General features: G+C 40.7%; 1 protein-coding gene across 1 annotated transcript in view; it reads left to right on the top strand.

Annotated features, from left to right (window-relative positions):
- Positions 1-17,571, top strand: part of LOC147107159 (doublecortin domain-containing protein 1-like) — a 731,408-nt gene that overhangs the window by 181,097 nt on the left and 532,740 nt on the right. The window contains exon 8 of the mRNA XM_086008298.1: positions 16,706-16,798. Within this exon, the coding sequence (XP_085864424.1) occupies positions 16,706-16,798 (93 nt within the window). The remainder of the gene's footprint in view (positions 1-16,705; positions 16,799-17,571) is intronic.

Genomic DNA, 17,571 nt, shown 5'->3' on the forward strand with positions numbered 1-17,571 from the left:
GCACAATGCTCAATTTAATTTCAGTTGGCTTGAACTAAAACAAGCAGATATCCTTTAGTGATTCATAATTTATTTCAACATTGAAGCTAATGCCTATGAAGAATTTGGTGGTAATACTGTGAAGTTGCTTAGAGGTCTGGAGTTAACTAATGTTACACTTCCATATTTGACTTAGTTCATTTTTCTCTGCTCACAGGGAAATGTGTGAAGTGCTTAACACTCAGTATTGGGAAAGCTGCAATTTTTAAAATCCATCATATTTACAAGTTAGTGGATTTCTCACATAGACATGCCCCTTTAATATGGAGTAAATGAAGGGTTAAGTGTGAATTATAAGTCAAATATGTAACCCTGAGTTGGGTCTTGGACCTTATTTATCTGAGTGGCTTCTCTACATTAAAGCCCCAATACCAAACAAGGGACACCACCCCCACCTGTAATTCATTCCATACTATTTGGAATATAGAAAGTGGTATAATGCATTTCTTTCCTTGTACTTGTTCATAAACAAATACCCACATGAGTTATTTTGACAAGTGGGGAAGTTGAGGTGCTTCCTCAGAGGGAGGTAGAATCAGGTCAACCTGCAACACTTCATAATGAGCAAATATCAATACTGCAACGGTTATTGTTCCTCTGATCTTTCCTCTATTATTCCTTTTAAGCTCCAGTTATGTCAACCTATATGTTCTTCCTCATTCTTGCATCCCTATTAGAAGTTAGACTCATCGCACTGTCTCCTACTGTAACCTATTATTTGTAAGTGGCCTTCAAATTCCTCACCTCCCTCAGCATACCCTTCTTCAAGCTATTGACAGGCTTCTGAAACAGAAGCTTGGCATCGCCTAACCTCTACTCCTCAATTTATCTCAGCTGGTCTCCCACCCTTTCCCACCTTGGTGATGTTCTGCACTGTAAGCCTGGGACCCTCAGCTAGCTTACTCAATAACTAGAATTTTTTTTTAAAATGACAAAATATGCTAGTCTGATAGTAGAGTTGGGTGGGGGGAATGGCAGAGCCAAATATGATTTTGTGGGATGGGGAGTTGTTTACTTGGAAAATGTAACAGTGTTCCGTATGCTTCAACACCTAATCCAGCTTTACCTGCCATTACCTCCGGTATGTTGTTATTCATAAAAACTGCTAAGCAAAGCCAAGGAGACCTGTGATATTAGTGAGTTTGAATTGTGCAGTTCTGTATAATCATCTTGCCAGCGTCTTTAGAATTGTATTTCTTCTCAATGAGGGACATTAATGTTGAATTATAGGGTATGGTAGCCTAGTGGATATGGCACTAGTCTAGCAAAGGTTATGTGTTCAAATCCCACCATGATCAAATGTGAAAGTGAATTTAATAGATCTGTGGGCTGGTACCAGACAAAAGCTACCGATTGTTGTAAAAACCCAACTGGTTCATTAGTATCCTTCAGGGTAGGGAACCTGCCAACCCTACCAGGCCTAGCCAACATGTAACCCCTGTCCCACAATATGTGGCTGACTCAATGCCCTCTGAAGTGGCCCCCATCATCACCTTCTCAGAGCAACTGAGCCCTGTTGCCAATGTTGCCCACATCTCAAGAACAAAATAATAAGTGGGCTGTAACTTAGGACTATAAAGTTATTCTGTAATATATCTTTGGTGGCTGAAGTTCCTGTAGAATTTCAGCAAGATGTGGCACATTTATTGGTTACCTTTAAAGTACACATTTCTTCTGAAAAAATAAATAACCTGATGGTGATATTAGCGGAGAACGTTTATGTACTTGTGACGTTCCTCTGTTTCGCGGAGACATTAATAAACGGGTGAACGCCCGTGTTTAAAGAATGCACGAGAGCTTCACCTGTTCATTCATCCTGTGGTCAGTGTTTTATCAATCTGTTCAGTACCTGAATTAAGAAACCAAATTGGAGTCTCAGTACTGCTTTCATGGGGGACTCCAAACTCCACTGAAATGTAAAACTGGATGCTCAAGCCTCACTCTTTCAATGCCACAGTTTGGTTATACAGACTTGCTTTCAACTTCAGTCTTTAATTTCATAATCACATAAACTCCAAGCAGGACCATGATGATTTTGGAACGTCCTCATCCATTTGTTCTCTGTTGTGAAAAGAAAGACCTGCATTTATATTTCACAACCACTGGATGTCCCAAACTGCTTTACAGCCAATAAAGTACTTTTTGAAGTGTAATGTAGGAAACACATCAGCCAATTTTCACACAGCAAGCTTCCACAAACAGCAATGTGATAATGACCAGATAATCTGTTTTAGTGCTGTTGATTGAGGGATAAATATTGGCCAGGACACCAGGGATAAGTCCCCTGCTCTTCTTCGAAATAGTGCCATGGGATCTTTTATATCTACCTGAAACCTCCGTTTAACATCTCATCCGAAAGATGGCACTGCCAACAGTGCAGCACTCCCTCAGTGCTGTGCTGGAGTGTCAGCCTAGATTTTTGTACTCAAGTCTCATGGAGTAGGACTTGAACCCACAACCTTCTGACTCAGAGGCAAGGGTGCTACTAACTGAGCCACTGGCTGTGCTTAACACAGCTTAGTCCTCTTCATTCAAATGATCTGAAAATCCAGATTTTTTTTAGCACTAAGTTTCTACTTTACTATGATATTTACATTGCTTTATTCAAATTACTGGATAATTCCATGTTTTTAGCACAAAACGTGACTTTGAATAATCAGGAGCAGACTGTACTTTGCAATGACTTTACTTTATACTTATGCTTTTGAATTCTGAAACTCTTTAGTATATTTCTAAGGTCAGTCAACCTTTTTCAGAATTATATAACTGGAGAGATGGGTATCTGTCTATTACTAGACCTGATTATGGTAAAGTAGAATTAGTGAACTGGAAAGTGACACAGAATGCTGCTTAAGTGAGAATGCTCCGTAAAGATACTTTACTAAATGCTGTGACATAAGGGTTAATAAATGCTTCATGTTAAAAATCATAACGGAGGATGAACAAAGTCTTATTGTGAAGCTCATTATATTCCTGAAGTGGTGCAGAAGGCTTGCTGTAAAATTCAACTTATATTTATCATCACTTTCAAACTTTGTACACAAAGGAGGGTTGGTGCATAAATATGAATGTGTACCCTAGAGTCATAACTGATTTTGACCCTGTTTATTTGATCTAACCTATTTTTTTTAATTGTAATGAAATCCCACGATAATTAGAATCCACAGATTTCTAATTTGTACATTTTCATCCCTCTGGTAATATTATTCTGATCATTATCACAAGATCTCTGTAATGTCCCAATGACAATGATGTCAGTGCCAATGAATCCTGCCTCAGTGAACCATCTGTGTATTTTACTCCAGGATACTTTAGATAACTCTCTAACCTTTTCATTTCACCAGTACATCAGTAGGCATATACAATTTTTATGATGATGGGACAAAAGTCACATGCAGCGGCTCAAATAGCAGGCTTGCGCAGGCTCTGTATCACTAGCTCTTTAAACTATTTGAACATAGATTCATTCGAGCAGATCTTATAAGATAGAAATGTGCATATTTGGTAACCCAAGATGCTTTCACAGCAACAAACAAAACATTAGCTTAGAAGTTGCTGTTAGCGATAACAGCAAGCATTATTAACACACGTTTGTCATTCCTTTGTCTGCCTTTTGAGAGGAGGGTTTACCTATTTAAAAGTAGTGGACAGGGGAATGACATATCAGTTTGCCTGCTAATATTACATAGGATTACACAGGATATACAGCACAGAAACAGGCCATTCGGCCCAACCAGTTCATGCCGGTGATATTGCCAGCAGTAATCTCTAAGCTCTAGTTATTACAGCGCAATATCATTAGGACAGTATTGAAACAAGTCACATATCCTCCTGACTTGGACATATATCGCCGTTCCTTCATTGTTACGGGGTTAATATCCTTGAATTTCCTACCTAACGCCATTGTGGGAGCACCATCACCGCAAGGACTTCAGTGGTTCAAGGGGAAGATCCACTACCACCTTCTCAGGGCAATAAATGCGGCATTGAGAGTGTCGCCCACATCCCGGGAACAAATAAAAATTAGTGGGAAAGTGTATTCATTTACTTTTCTCCTGGCTGGCCTGCCATCCTCCACACTTTGTAAACTTCAGCTCATCCAAAACTCTGCTGCCCATATCTATCCTGCACCAAATCCTGCTCACCCATCACCCCTGTCTTTGCTAACCCATGTTAGTTCCTGGTTCCCCAATGCCTCCAAATTAAATCCCTCATGGCGTCGTCCCTCTCTATCTTTGTAACGTACTCCAGCCCTACAACTCCCCCAGAACTCTCCGTTCCTCTAATTCTGGTTTCATGTGTATCCCCCCCACCCCCTACTCCCTTTGCCCCACCATTGACAGCCATTCCTTCAGCTGTTTAGGACCCACACTCTAGAATTCCCTCCCTAAATCCTCCTGCCTCTCTACCTCCCTCTCCTCCTTTAAGACCTTCCTTTAAAACCCACTTCTTGAACCAAGCTTTTGGTCACCTCTCCTTCTTTGGCTTGGCTAATGCCTCTCTGAAGCATCTTGGGCCGTTTTTCTATGTTGAAGGCACCGTATAAATGCAGGTTGTTGTTGTTGGAATATGCATGTAGGAAAATAAATTGTTTGGCAACATTTTCAGTAGAATAGTCCATATTTGCCAGCAACAAATATTTTTTCTGAGTGCGCCGCCAGTAATCGCTTCATTGCTCATCTGTTTTATTAAACAGTCCAAATCAGTCAAGTATCTTTTTAATTCCTTAATTGATCTGCTGTTTGATTTTTTCATTTTTCATTGACTCAAATCGCAAAAGTGTCTCTAAAATATCAAGGGGGAAAAATTCGGTTGATTTGTGCCTCCCGTTAACGCCCTAAGAGGGTGCTAACGGGGTGCAAAGCAACTAGCGCCTGGGTGCGGTGCCGCTAACGCCTCCCGTAAAATTCAGTGGAAGATTAGCAGCGGCGCCGCCCCCCCCCCCCCCCCCGCTCGCGCCTTGGCCACGATCTTCGGTAGCACTGCAGGACGCTATGACCGACTGGGTCAGGGGGGCCTACCTGCGGCCGGGGCGGCGCAAATTAAAGGGAAGGTGCCGGGCGGCCATTTTTGATGCTGGCCGCCTGCCAGCACCTGCCCGCTTTGCCGTCCCCGGCCTTCTGTTCAGGCCCCCCCCCCCCCCCGCGGAGTGCCGGCTGCGCTCTGTGAACCCAGGACTTCTCTTGAGTGCCGGGATCTTTTGCCGGCTCTCCGATCCCTGGTGGCCCACTTGGGCCCCGGGTCGCACTGCGCTAGGCCCCTCCCCTTTAATAAGGGGAGGAAGGCCTGCAGTACCGTGGTGCGATGTGCAGAGTGTGGCACGTGAGATCAGACTCTTTGGGTAAAAACTTAACCTAAAGGATCCTGATGAAGGGCTCCATCCATAGCATTAACCTATAGGAACGTGGGTTCCTAGCTAAAAGACTGAGTTCTACTCAGGCGATTAAACAAAACGAACTTTAATGAAACAAACAGGCTTTAACAAGAAACTGCAGGATAACATCGAATGTAGGTCTGCTCTCTCTGGAGGCTCCACGAGGACTGCCCCTGCAGTCCTGTGGCTGACGTCATGACGTCATCACGTTTTCCCGCCAGTGGGGGATCACGTGATGAACGGCGTAACGTCATCACGTTTTAGCCGCGCTGTTAAAGCAACCACACTCTGTACAGTTAAACAGCATAAATAAAGATACAGACTCAGACTGTAGCTAACATGTTGTTAAAGGAATTATGTACAAACGATCTGAGTCCTTTGGTGGCTCCGCCACAAACCTATATTTCTCTTTCAGATGCTAATCATTTTTAGCTTTTTTGCTTTTATTACAGTTTTCCAGCTTTGGTGGGCTTTCTTTTCAATTCTCTTAATCAGAATTTATAAAGTTGTTGATTTGTTTCAAGACTGTTCCTGCCAACTTTGAGGTGGCCAGTTAGCCAGTACTCACAGTCAAATGGCTGGAGAGTGCCATAGAAAGTGTTTGCTTCTAATAACCTGTGGGAGGGAAACGATAAAGGCATGAAAGAAAGTGGACTCACGCAGATCAATACTTATTAGGAACTAGTTATTAAGTTCCCGTCATGATATCCAAATAGATTGAGAGGCATTTTAACTAAATATTGATATCACAACCCACAATCATTCTTTTAAAACCATTTGGTGGCTTTTAGCTGACTTTACTCTATCATATTGGAGAACAGAGGATGATACTTTTGCTGACCTGTTGCCTACCTTTCCCCCCCTCATGTGTAGACTTGATGTCATAAAATGTCATTGTCCCCTGTCTCAGATTCACTTGGATATTATTGGTGGTGTAGATAGTCATCTATGCCTCCAAAGGCCTCCCATATTTTATCACCTTTGACCTTAGCATGAATGTCCCCAAACTTTGTGATTTTGATGCCTGTGTGCTACCAACAGTAAAAACTGAAAGTTAGCTGTTACTCATTTGCAACAACAGTACATTATACTTTTACCTTGCCTTTTACTGCTTCCTACTTCACTTTTTTGCCATTTTAGTTGAAATCTGACCACAATTTTGAATTGCTGCTGTGTCTTTCCTATAAGCACGGCTGTTGGTGTGAGCACACACACAGTGCATGTTTATGTTTGTGCTTGGGAGGGGAAAGGTTCTTTCGGTTGGTCATCTGTCATGATATTCTTTACCGGAAATTTGTGGCATTGGTGGGGACAGAATGATTGTTGGAGCTGGAGCCTCTGCCTCATCCTGGCTGTTGTGATTTGCTAATCTGACCTAGCATGATGCTGTAGTAGGAACAGACCAATCTCAATGGAACTCATCAGTTTGTCCAGATGAACTTGGACTATGCTAGACAGTCAGACTATACAATGCATTCAATCCAATCTAACTTGGATGCGGTTAGTTCACTCCATTTTGAATTACCTCAAAATGTGCTTCAGGCAGGTCTGGAGAGTCATTTGCAAGAATGTCATGATTTGTGAAGATCCACTGATATAAACATTGACCTTATGAAAGCTCAGCCTGTGGGCTTGTGATGAAATATATGCCTTCATCAGCCTATGTGTTTTACCTGTGTGTTTCACCTGCTTGTATTGTGTGAACCGCCCCCTTTTGTTCCTATTGTGTGTATTGGCTACGCCCCTGTCTTTTGCCATATAAAGGTCTCAGGAGCTGGATGAGTCATTCCTACCAGACGCCCGATGTGGGAAGACCTGTAATGCTGCTATGTTCTTAGTGATTAAAAGCCTTAGTTGAATCCTTTAAATTCCTTGCCTTTGAGTTGAAGGCACATCAGGGCTTATGGGCACCTTGTGGCAAACATGTCTACTGAATATACCCTGAGGTTGTTTAGACCGTTCACTTGGGCTATCTCTGAGGCCTCTCTTCAGTTGTGACTAGTAAACCTTGAAAAGCATGCATACTGCCCCTCTGCTCCTTGGACAAATGTAGAGGAATCCATTGCAACTTATCCTGTACCTATAACCTGCTTCACTAAGATGTTTTCCCACCATTTTTGGGTAATAGACAATATAATTTTAATCTAAATTTGTATTGTACCCTACATCAAAAAATTAACCCATGTTTTAGATACTAACAACCCTGGTGTCCCCTCGGTTTACTGAAAGTAATGTCAGTTCTGAGTCATATGATTAGGGGCTCAAGCATGCCTGAAGCACATAAATCTAGGCTGATGCTTCAATCAGGTACAGTAGCATAGTGGTTATGTTATCCAGAGGCCTGGACTAATGATCCAGAGCGATGAATTCAAATCTCATCACAGCAGCTGGGGAATTTAAATTCAATTGAATAAAAAGCTAGTATTAGTAATGGTGACCATGTAACGACCGGATTGTCGTAAGAACCCATCAGGTTCACTAATGTCCTTTAGGGAAGGAAATCTGCCCTCCTTACCTGGTCTGGCCTCTATGTGACTCCAGACCCACAGCAATGTGGTTGACTCTTAACTGCTCTCTAACTAGCAAGCCACTCAGATGTATTCAAGAAAATGGCTCACCACCACCTTTTCAAGGGCAATTAGGGATGGGCAATAAACGCTGGCCTTGTTGGCAATGTCCACATCCCATGAATGAGTAAAAAAAAATCCAGTACTGAGGGAGTGCTGCATTGTCAGAGATGCCACCTTTTGGATGAGACATTGAACTGAGGCCCTTTTTGCTCATTCAGGTGGACATAATAGATCCCATGGCTTTTCTGGTGTCCTGGTCAACATTCATGTCCCAACAAGCAGCACCAAAATGCAGGTTAACTGGTCATTCAATTCATTGCTCTTTGTGGGACTTTGCTGTGCACAAAATGGCTGTCAAGGTTTGCGTACAAAACAACATTCATGTAAAGTGCTTTGAGATGTTTTGAGGATATGAAAGACACCGTATAAGATACAAGTTCTTCTTCTACCCGGCTGCACCTCCAGTTTTTTCTGTTATTAGTTCAGATTTCTAACATTCAGTTTTCTTTTTATCTTCTGTCAAGGCAAAAAGTCAAGTGTCTAGGTTATACCGTTGAATTCTGATAAATACTGTATTAGATTGCCAAAATATTTTGTGCTTGGATCAAGAATTCTGCAAACTGTTTGTAGAAGGTGACCAATTTATAATATTGGTACCCCAGCCCGTTTAACCACTCATGCTGCAACTGAATCTAAATTAAAACACTTTATTATGCAAAATCTAATATTTTGCGACAAAAATATTAGTGTACGAAAGGTGACTGGAATGACAAGCAGCACGCTGAGCAATGAAAACCCAAACAGTTTATGCTTGAATCAGGATTGCACATTTAAATGTTGCACTCCTGGGTCAAGGATTCTACATAATGGGCACACGGAGATTTTGTCCTTGAATGACAATTATATTTACATCAGGTGTGTATTTATCTGGAGTTAACAGGGCTTTTCAGAATGGGATCTCTATTCCTGTTAAGGGATCTTAATTTGCTAATAAATGGATTATAACACATTGTTTATATTGCAAATGTTCCATGTTGATGGCTCAGAATAGTACTGTTGAGTTGATAACCCATACGACCATCTGAATTTACAGTACAACAGGTAACTATTTTTACTTAATTCATCTCTTTTTATTTGCTTTATTTTTCACAAATAACCATAATCCTTTCTGTGTACCTCCTATGCCATGCAGCATTCTTCAACCGGAAGGTTGGACAGTCAGCCTGGCCTCTGGCAAAGGCCTGCTATTGAGCTGGATATTCGAAAGAGCACCGGGGCAGCGGGGGGGGGGGGGGGGGAGGCGACACGCCTGCTGCTGCTACTTCTGCCCCTGTGTGGAGACACCTCTTCTTTCATCAGCACTTTCCCCGGTGACACAAATTTACCTTTGGAGGAAACCAAGCTAGAAAACTGACATCCCACCATTCCTTCGCACATTGTGCCACCTGAAAATGTCTTTACTTAACTATTTAATCTCCGTCCAGATTTCACATCAGGACCTGCATTCTGACGACCCATTCTGAACGTCACAATGCAGAACTAGATATACCAAGCTCATAGAAAATATAAAAAGCCACTGCATCCTTGCAATCAATTAAAAAGGTTAACTTTATGGTATTTATTTTCGATGTTGAAATCCTACCCCTCGGTGCTTAATAGTGTTTCAAAGTAACTGCTATCTGTATAACTTTTACACTAAATGTATCAGGCAGGCAGGAAATGAGCTTTCCAATTATTTTCCTATGAGTGATGGCCTCTTTATGCTAATAGCAAATGTTGGCTATCTTGGTGTTTTCAGCATTAATATTGCCTGATGGTTATGAGGATTATTCTTAAACATCAAAAGCCCAATTGCAGAACAAGATTTCTCGCTTCATTTAGTGTGGCTGCAGTAGTCTGACTCAATTTAGTAAGGAAGTCTTAAGGCTGCATATACCCGACAGCTGTACAAAACAACAGAGGCCAGGTTACCTGTCCACTGGAGATAAAAACAGAACATGCTGGAAACACTCAGCAGGTCAGGCAGTATCTGTGGAGCGAGAAAAAACAGAGTTAACGTTTCAGGTCGATGACCTTTCATCAGAACTGGAAGATGTTAGAGAGGAACAGGTTTTAAGCAAGTACAGAGCCAGGAAAAAGGGCGAGGTCTGTGATAGGGTGGATGGCAGGAGTGATTAAATGACAAAAGTGATGGTGGTGAAAGGCAAAAGGAGGTGACAATGAGACAAGTGTCTCCTGTCCACTTGCCTTTGCTTCACACTGGATACAAATAATCCTATAAATCTGGAGTGAAGGCCTGCCTTGATTTTGAAGTGAAGGAGAATAAGCCTCCCTGGAGGAGGAAGTCTCACTTCATTTGGTCCTGGAATCAGGTCGTGCCTTATGACAACAACTTGTACTTATATAGCACCTTTAATGTAGTAAAACGCCCTAAGGCGCTTCACAGGGGTGTTATAAGACAAAAAACTTAACACCGAGCCACATAAGGAGAAATTAGGGCAGGTGACCAAAAGCTTGGTCAGAGGTAGGTTTGAAGGAGCGTCTTAAAGGAGGAAAGAGCGGCAGCGAGGCGGAGAAGTTTAGGTAGGGAATTCTAGAGCTTAGGGCCTAGGCAGCTGAAGGCATGGCCGCCAATGAGCAATTAAAATCAGGGATGCTCAAGAGGGCATATTAGAGGAGTGCAGATATCGCGAGGGGTTGTGGGGCTGGAGGAGATTACAGAGATAGGGAGGGGTGAGGCCGTGGAAGGATTTGAAAACAAGGATGAGAATTTTAAAATCGGGGTGTTGCTTAACCGGGAGCCTTCACCTTATAACGCAACTACTTAGCGTTGGTGTGAAAGGAAACCTCTTCATACAGTTCAAGGGCAGGTGCAGCCTACATTTACCAACTTCTGCTAAGTGGGTCCAATATTTTTTTGAAGTGATGTATAAAAGGAAAAATAGATGGAAAATAAATGACTAAGAGAGATTGATAGCAAAAAAAAGCCTGGAATTAAAAAATTATGCTAGCATGAAAGCTTCCGAACAAATTAGGTCCAAGCACTGTGGCAGGAAGCTGGCTGCAGAGGAATAGAAATCAAAGGAGTAATCATCCTAGTTCCACAATAGTCTTCTGGAACTTGTAGAATTTTGTTTAATGTAACTTTTTCTTACTTATGTCAAAATATAGTCTCAAATTAAATATTTATTATTTGTCATTAAAAGAAAATCTTGGTACAAATTAAAATAGACATTTATTGAGGCCTTTGAAACAAAAGCTTACATATTTATAACATCAAAAGAGTAAAACTCCATAAACTACAACCTGGGTCGCGTTCTTTTTGAAGTTATCAGCTCTTTGGGTTGCCGAGAATGGTTGATTAATTCCAGTAAGTTTTTGGAGGGTTTCAAATGAAAGCCAGGAATACAGTAATAGAAATCTGAGAACCTCTGACAAGTCCCCAGGACAAAACACGTGTTTGCCCATTCTATTGAGACTCTCTATAACCACCCCCCCTCTCTCTTTCGTGTTGTGTAGATTCTTATAAAATAAAACACAAGCAGGCAGCAGGGAGATTACACTTCAGTGCAGTCTGTATTCTGGTAGAGAGAAATAAAGTTGTTCAGTGAACACCTGCCATGGTGTCAATAGAGAGGCTGTGAACTGAAATCACACCAAGCATAAGAGGCTGATGAAGGGGTGCAGGTTTTCACGCTGCTAGCAGTCAGAATTTAAAGGGAGAATTGCTATTATAAAGCAGAGTTCATCAAAATATGCACTGGCAGACTAAAATTACACCTGGTGTTCTGCTGGAGCTTGGCTTTGTCCACGACCATTAGTAATTTTTAAAATTATTTTTCAACATGTGCTCTGTGTCCATATGAGACTTCAATCAGCTTTGATGCTTTTATTTCGGTGGCGGGGAACTGATTTTAAATTCCCATTGAGCCACTTTTATGTACTGAAGATTTTTTTCCCTCTTCTGAGCACTTTGCACTCCGGGTACAGGCTACAGGGTTAGGCTGTGCAGGTGAATGGAGCATAAAGCCTTTGCGGGGATTGGAATAAAAAATAATGTCGTATAGGTGCCATTCTCGACATCAGTGGACACTTTACAAATGCTTACCCATGCAACTTTCTCGCTTTTTCAGCTGCAAAGAATTTTTTTTTTCAAAATCTCCTGTGTGCAAACTTTGTAGCCCAGAAATAACTTGCCGATATTAACAGACGAATGCTTAACATTTCATACAACATTCCTTTGTGCGATATTTTAATACAGACATTACCTGCATGTTTTAGACAAATTAATGCCTCTGTTAGAACAGTGGACAAGGGAATGTCTTACATGGACATTAAGCATTTGTCTGTTTCTAGGCTAGTATTTTAGATTCAGTGAGCACATGCTTAATAGATAGAGAAATGAAATTAGTGCTGTATAGAGCACCATTGAAATATGTAAATGTAGCTATATGATCTTAGTGACATTTCTGAGGCAGGGGATTATGGCTGTTCACATTCAAGAAGGATTTATCCTATCAACAACTATGTGCTCAGAAAAAAGGGTTTTTGAATTGGGCTTATAACAAAGAGAAAATCAAGAATATATTTGATCACATTTTATTTTAGGGTATGATTTTGAAGCAGTGTAAAAGTGAGTGTGTGTGTATATATATATATATATTTATATATATGTATGTGTGTATATATATACCGAAAATCCAGTGCATTGTTGAAGTGATGCGACAATGACCCAATGTAAAATTAAAGTGTTGCATTGCTCCTAACATTATGGCTGTTTGCCAACAGAAAACAGAGAGACTCAGGGTACAGCATTAGGATCAAGGCCTTTGATGTCCTAGGCCACTGATTGTACCCATCATCGAAGAAAGGTTTTAGTCAAAAGAATCAATCCAGTGCTGCCTAGCGATTTGAAAACATCACAGCTGCTTCTAATAAGTGGAATAGAAGGGCTGGTTTCTATGGGGCTGGAATTACCTTTCGATTGCCAATGCCTGGGTGTTGGTCCTCTCATTTGCCGTGCTACCTTTTCTGATCAATACTGTATCATCCAGTGGATAGTAATTAGCTTTTAGAGAAGCACTCAACAAAGATCTGTGGTGACTCTGATAGACTTCACCAGAAAAGGTCAGGCAAAATCAGCAGTGAACTAGAAGGTGATGGATAAAGAAAAAGACCCCTTGCCTGAGAAGTACTTAGCTCTTTTTTAATTACTGTAATTTTCAACAAAAGTAGGAGAGTGAGATGATGAAGTACAGCACTTTCCTCCCTGCTGTTCCTGATGAGGCTTGATAGTCCCCAAAATTACGCATTGACTCTCGTTGATTTCTCCCAGTGTTTAGTACTAATAACCTGTAGGGTCTTTTTTCTCTCTACCTCTCAGTCCTAGTGTCACTGCAGTAATTACACTGTGTGAAATCTGCACTGCAATCACAGCTGCCAACTCTGAGCTTCACAAGCTAGGTCAGACTTTGTACTGCACAGAAAAAAAAGCTAGACCGACAGATAAGACAGGAAGGAAAGGAGTTGGGTTTAATTCAGAAGTATCACTGTATACTTTAGGAACAGAAACCTCCTGACTATGGATTGTGCACAGTTGCATTCATATGTGTCTTTAAATTAGAAATCTATTATGTTGCAGCTTAATTATTTTATGAATTTCTCCTTAAGCTATTTACCAACACATCCTCCATTTAAATGTACCTCCAGGGCTCCATTAAGGTACATGAAAATCTACAATGTATTTTTCCTTTACTTTCCATAAAACAAGTCAAACTTTGTTTCTTAGCTGGTGACCGTGATGAATAGAATGTGCATCAATATAGAAGAATCAAAGAAACATAGAATCATAGAAATTTATGGCACAGAAGGAGGCCATTTGACCCATTTTGTCTAGGCAGGCCGAAAAAATGCTATCCAGCCTAACCTCACTTTCCAGCTCTTGGGCCGTAGCCCTGTAGGTTACGGCACGTCAATTGCATATTCAAGTACTTTTTAAATGTGATGAGGGTTTCTACCTCTACCACCCTTTCAGGCCGTGAGTTCCAGACCCCCACCACCCTCTGGATGAAAAAAGTTCTCCTCAACTCCCCTCTAGTCCTTCTACCAATTACTTTAAATAGAAATAGCAATAAAGATATTAATATGAAGCAAAATAAAAATAGTTTTAGCTGTACAGCTTTGGGAGGCTCTGAACTCAATCCCTGGCCTTGTCTCCATTTGAACCCATCCACTGCCATTGCAGTGAGTTTTTGCCTGCTCTTGGCCTACGGGCTTGTTGGCGAACTATACGGCAGCAAAATAGTCTGCCTCAGGAGGGGAGGAAAAACTGGCACACCAGTTTTGGTCCACCCCCCCCTTTCCTCAAAGCTTTTCTCCTATCGGCCTATCATACCATCCTGGTTGAGGCTGGAGGCGTGGTACCAAGGTTCAGAATTAGGCTCACCTAATATAGGAGGAGAGAAATCATTACTCCAAGAAAGAAAATCGAGTTTGGTAACTATCTTGAGCTTAATAAAGAATTTGCCCTAATTCAACACGATTGCATAGTTCTGTAAAATTAATAATTTCTACACCCTGCTTTTTGTTGTAAAGTATGAAACATTTAACATTAAAAAGCCACCCATCCAGCATAGGCCATTCTGTTATTAGTGTTCCCTCAGCAGTTTGAGAGAATTACTCTGCAGTCTGTAGTAGATGATTAGCGGTCCTAAGATTAACGTGGAGGCTCGCTTAAGCATCAGTGAAAATCACAAGCGAGAAAATAAAAGATAATTCTGCTTGTTGCTGCAGTGGGATGCACACTGTATACTGAGGCTTGCCAACAATCCAGCAGTCATTGTGCATTTACATTTTAAAAGGTAATCGATTCAGCCGGGGACCATTGAGAACACGCTGTCAAACTTCTCCATTAGCCTTTCGTATTTTTGTCATCACATTGCAAAGTTTGTAACATCAGTGCCTGTTAGGTGGTATTTCAATCAAGTATGTTAACTGTAACAGTCCTAGTGCTTTTTTTAAAAGAATCCCTTGCAGTTACAATGAACCATGCCTGACTATTTTGATGCAAGAGTGTAGATTTGAATCTCAGAAAGGCATGGTAGTGTTAAAGAGGTAAGTAGGTGTAATGGCACATCTAAAATCACTTGTTCACATTTAACAGAATAAGTTCAATGTAAATAAAGAATGCTTAAGCGCAGTGTACGAGGTGGCAAGGTTTCTTTTTTTTGGTGGGGGGGGGGGGACTCTAATCGGTCACTTCTCTTTCCCATACATAAACGCCAGCCAGTACCCGATAGAAACAAAGAAACCTCTCCCAGTGTCTGAATACAGTGACACTCATTCTAAGAGGAGTGGGGCAGCTTTTTGTAAGCACACTGCTTCAGACAAACAATGGCACACAATGAGTTATTGACTTGTTTATATATGGGGCTCTTTTCACTAACTAAATCTGACTCCCACAGTCTGGACAAATGATTGATTTCGCTGGTAGAATGGGAAGCCCTATGCGTTTAACTCTATAGTGTAAACTGTTTCTTCCCCATTTGTACACCCTGAATAGAAGCTTATTAAAATGCACTTTCCAAAAATACCTGCAGCTGGCCATTATGAGTGAGTTCTGTATATATAAATAAGTAATTTGTCCCAGTCTTTTGTACGACAACAGAGCATTGGAGTTTCATGTGGGTAGATATGAATGCTAGCATAATCAGTCTTTCACCAGATTGCGACAGTTAATGTAAATGTATACATGATATGAAGTTATTTTTCTTCTTCAAACAATTACATTCATATTACAAAACAGAAAGGAAATGAATTCCTCCGCCAAACTGTGTGTCTAGAGGCGAATCTGTTGAATTTCGTGCTCACGGCGATGAATGAGTTCAAGCCACATAAACTGTATCAGGGCACCGTCCATTGAGCACAAAATACTATTATGGTTTGGCATAGCATAAAAGCAGTTTGGCTTTTAAATGAATAGAATTGACTCCGGGTAATTTTCACAGCTGCACGGACCTGCATGCAGTATTAATTAAAAAAAAATAGCCTTATCGGAAAATTTACTTTCAAGCAGAAACCTGCTGTGTGAAGAGTTCCTTTTTACCTATTTAATGTAGATCACAAAAACGAAGGCAAAAGGACGGCAGTTTAGGAGCTGTTCAGATTTTTCAGCTTTTGTTAGCGTATCTTTCTTCAGCCCTCCAGTCTACAATGTACAGTTTTGCACGCAGTGAAATGTTGAAGTTGCAAGCGTCACCTCGACTGTGCAAATAGTTTCCTTAATATGTATTTTTACAAGTCTGTATATTACCAGAAATTCAAAATGTCATTTTTTTTATTGTTGAAAGGCATTAAAAATGAAAACAGCAACATGCCCATCATCACAGAAATCCTCACGAAGCAGACTGAACAATTAAACTGTTAACAGAGTCAACCTCTGTACATATAATCACTTGTAAGCTTATTCGGTGTCAACCTCCATTGATTTTATTTGAACATAATTGCTGCAGAAGCAATATTTATTAAGAGGCACTTTGAAGTTTTTAACTAAACTGCTAATGAATTTTCTCCAAGCCCGTTTCAGCAGAATCAGTTCAGTTTGACAAAGAATGTTCAATCACGTTAGGCATTTAAAAAGAAAATCAGAATAGAGGGAAGCCAGATTAGGTGCAGAGCCATCGGAGAAATAACACATTTTAAAATCTGCTTTACTTCCTTTTAGATATATCATGCCTTGAATGGATGCACACGGAAGGTTACACACAAAGGCCTCCTCTCTATGACTACAGGAGAACTGTACAAAATAAGTGAAGATGTGAGAGAATTTTTTTGTTGTTCTTCGATTAAACAAAGTAAAGAGGGGCAAATAAAAAAGTGCTAGCTGGAAAAATGTAGCCTTGTTGCTCGAAAGAGAATCTGATCTTATGGCACAAGAAACCGTGAAAGTTATTAGGCTGGACTTGTGTCTAACGAGAGGATAGTTGCAAGGCAGTCGGAGGAAGGTGGCTGGGTCTGAGCTCGGGGTTTTCATGTGGCTGGCTTGGCTGCCTTTGCACACAAACAGATTGAAATATGAACAGGCCTAGTTATGTGGGGTCACGAAAGGCCAAGTTTTGTTTTCTTTTACTCTATTCAGATTGCTTTAGGTTGTGGAGGAGGGGGGAAGCTTTGGCTGGAAAGAGAATTCTTGATATTGTAGTTTATGGCTATGTAGCCTAAACTACTAGCTGCACTTTACAACGTACAAGTAAAGGAGGAAATAATCCACCTTCCACCTCCTTTCTTCAATAATTAATAGCAGGTTTTCATAATTCTCATGTCCATATTCTTTATTATTACATTGTAGCACAGCAATTGTGAGTTTACATTTTTTTTTACAACATATTGAAGATACTCTTAAAAAGACAGGGGAGGATATTTTTTTTTGTTTAATTTTGGTTTTATTTGCAAGTTGCACACCAACCCAATCAGAAATTAACAGTGTGCATTTAAAATATTGCTGTTTGTCAAAATTAAATCTCATGGGTCTTTAAAACAAAATGTAAGTGAAATGTTTGGACTGCAAATAGTTTAAATGAAGTCATAAAA

Source organism: Somniosus microcephalus, chromosome 15, assembly GCF_052327205.1.
Source record: "Somniosus microcephalus isolate GS21.2 chromosome 15, FLI_Smic_1.0, whole genome shotgun sequence".
In the NCBI taxonomy this organism is placed as follows: Eukaryota; Metazoa; Chordata; class Chondrichthyes; order Squaliformes; family Somniosidae; genus Somniosus; species Somniosus microcephalus.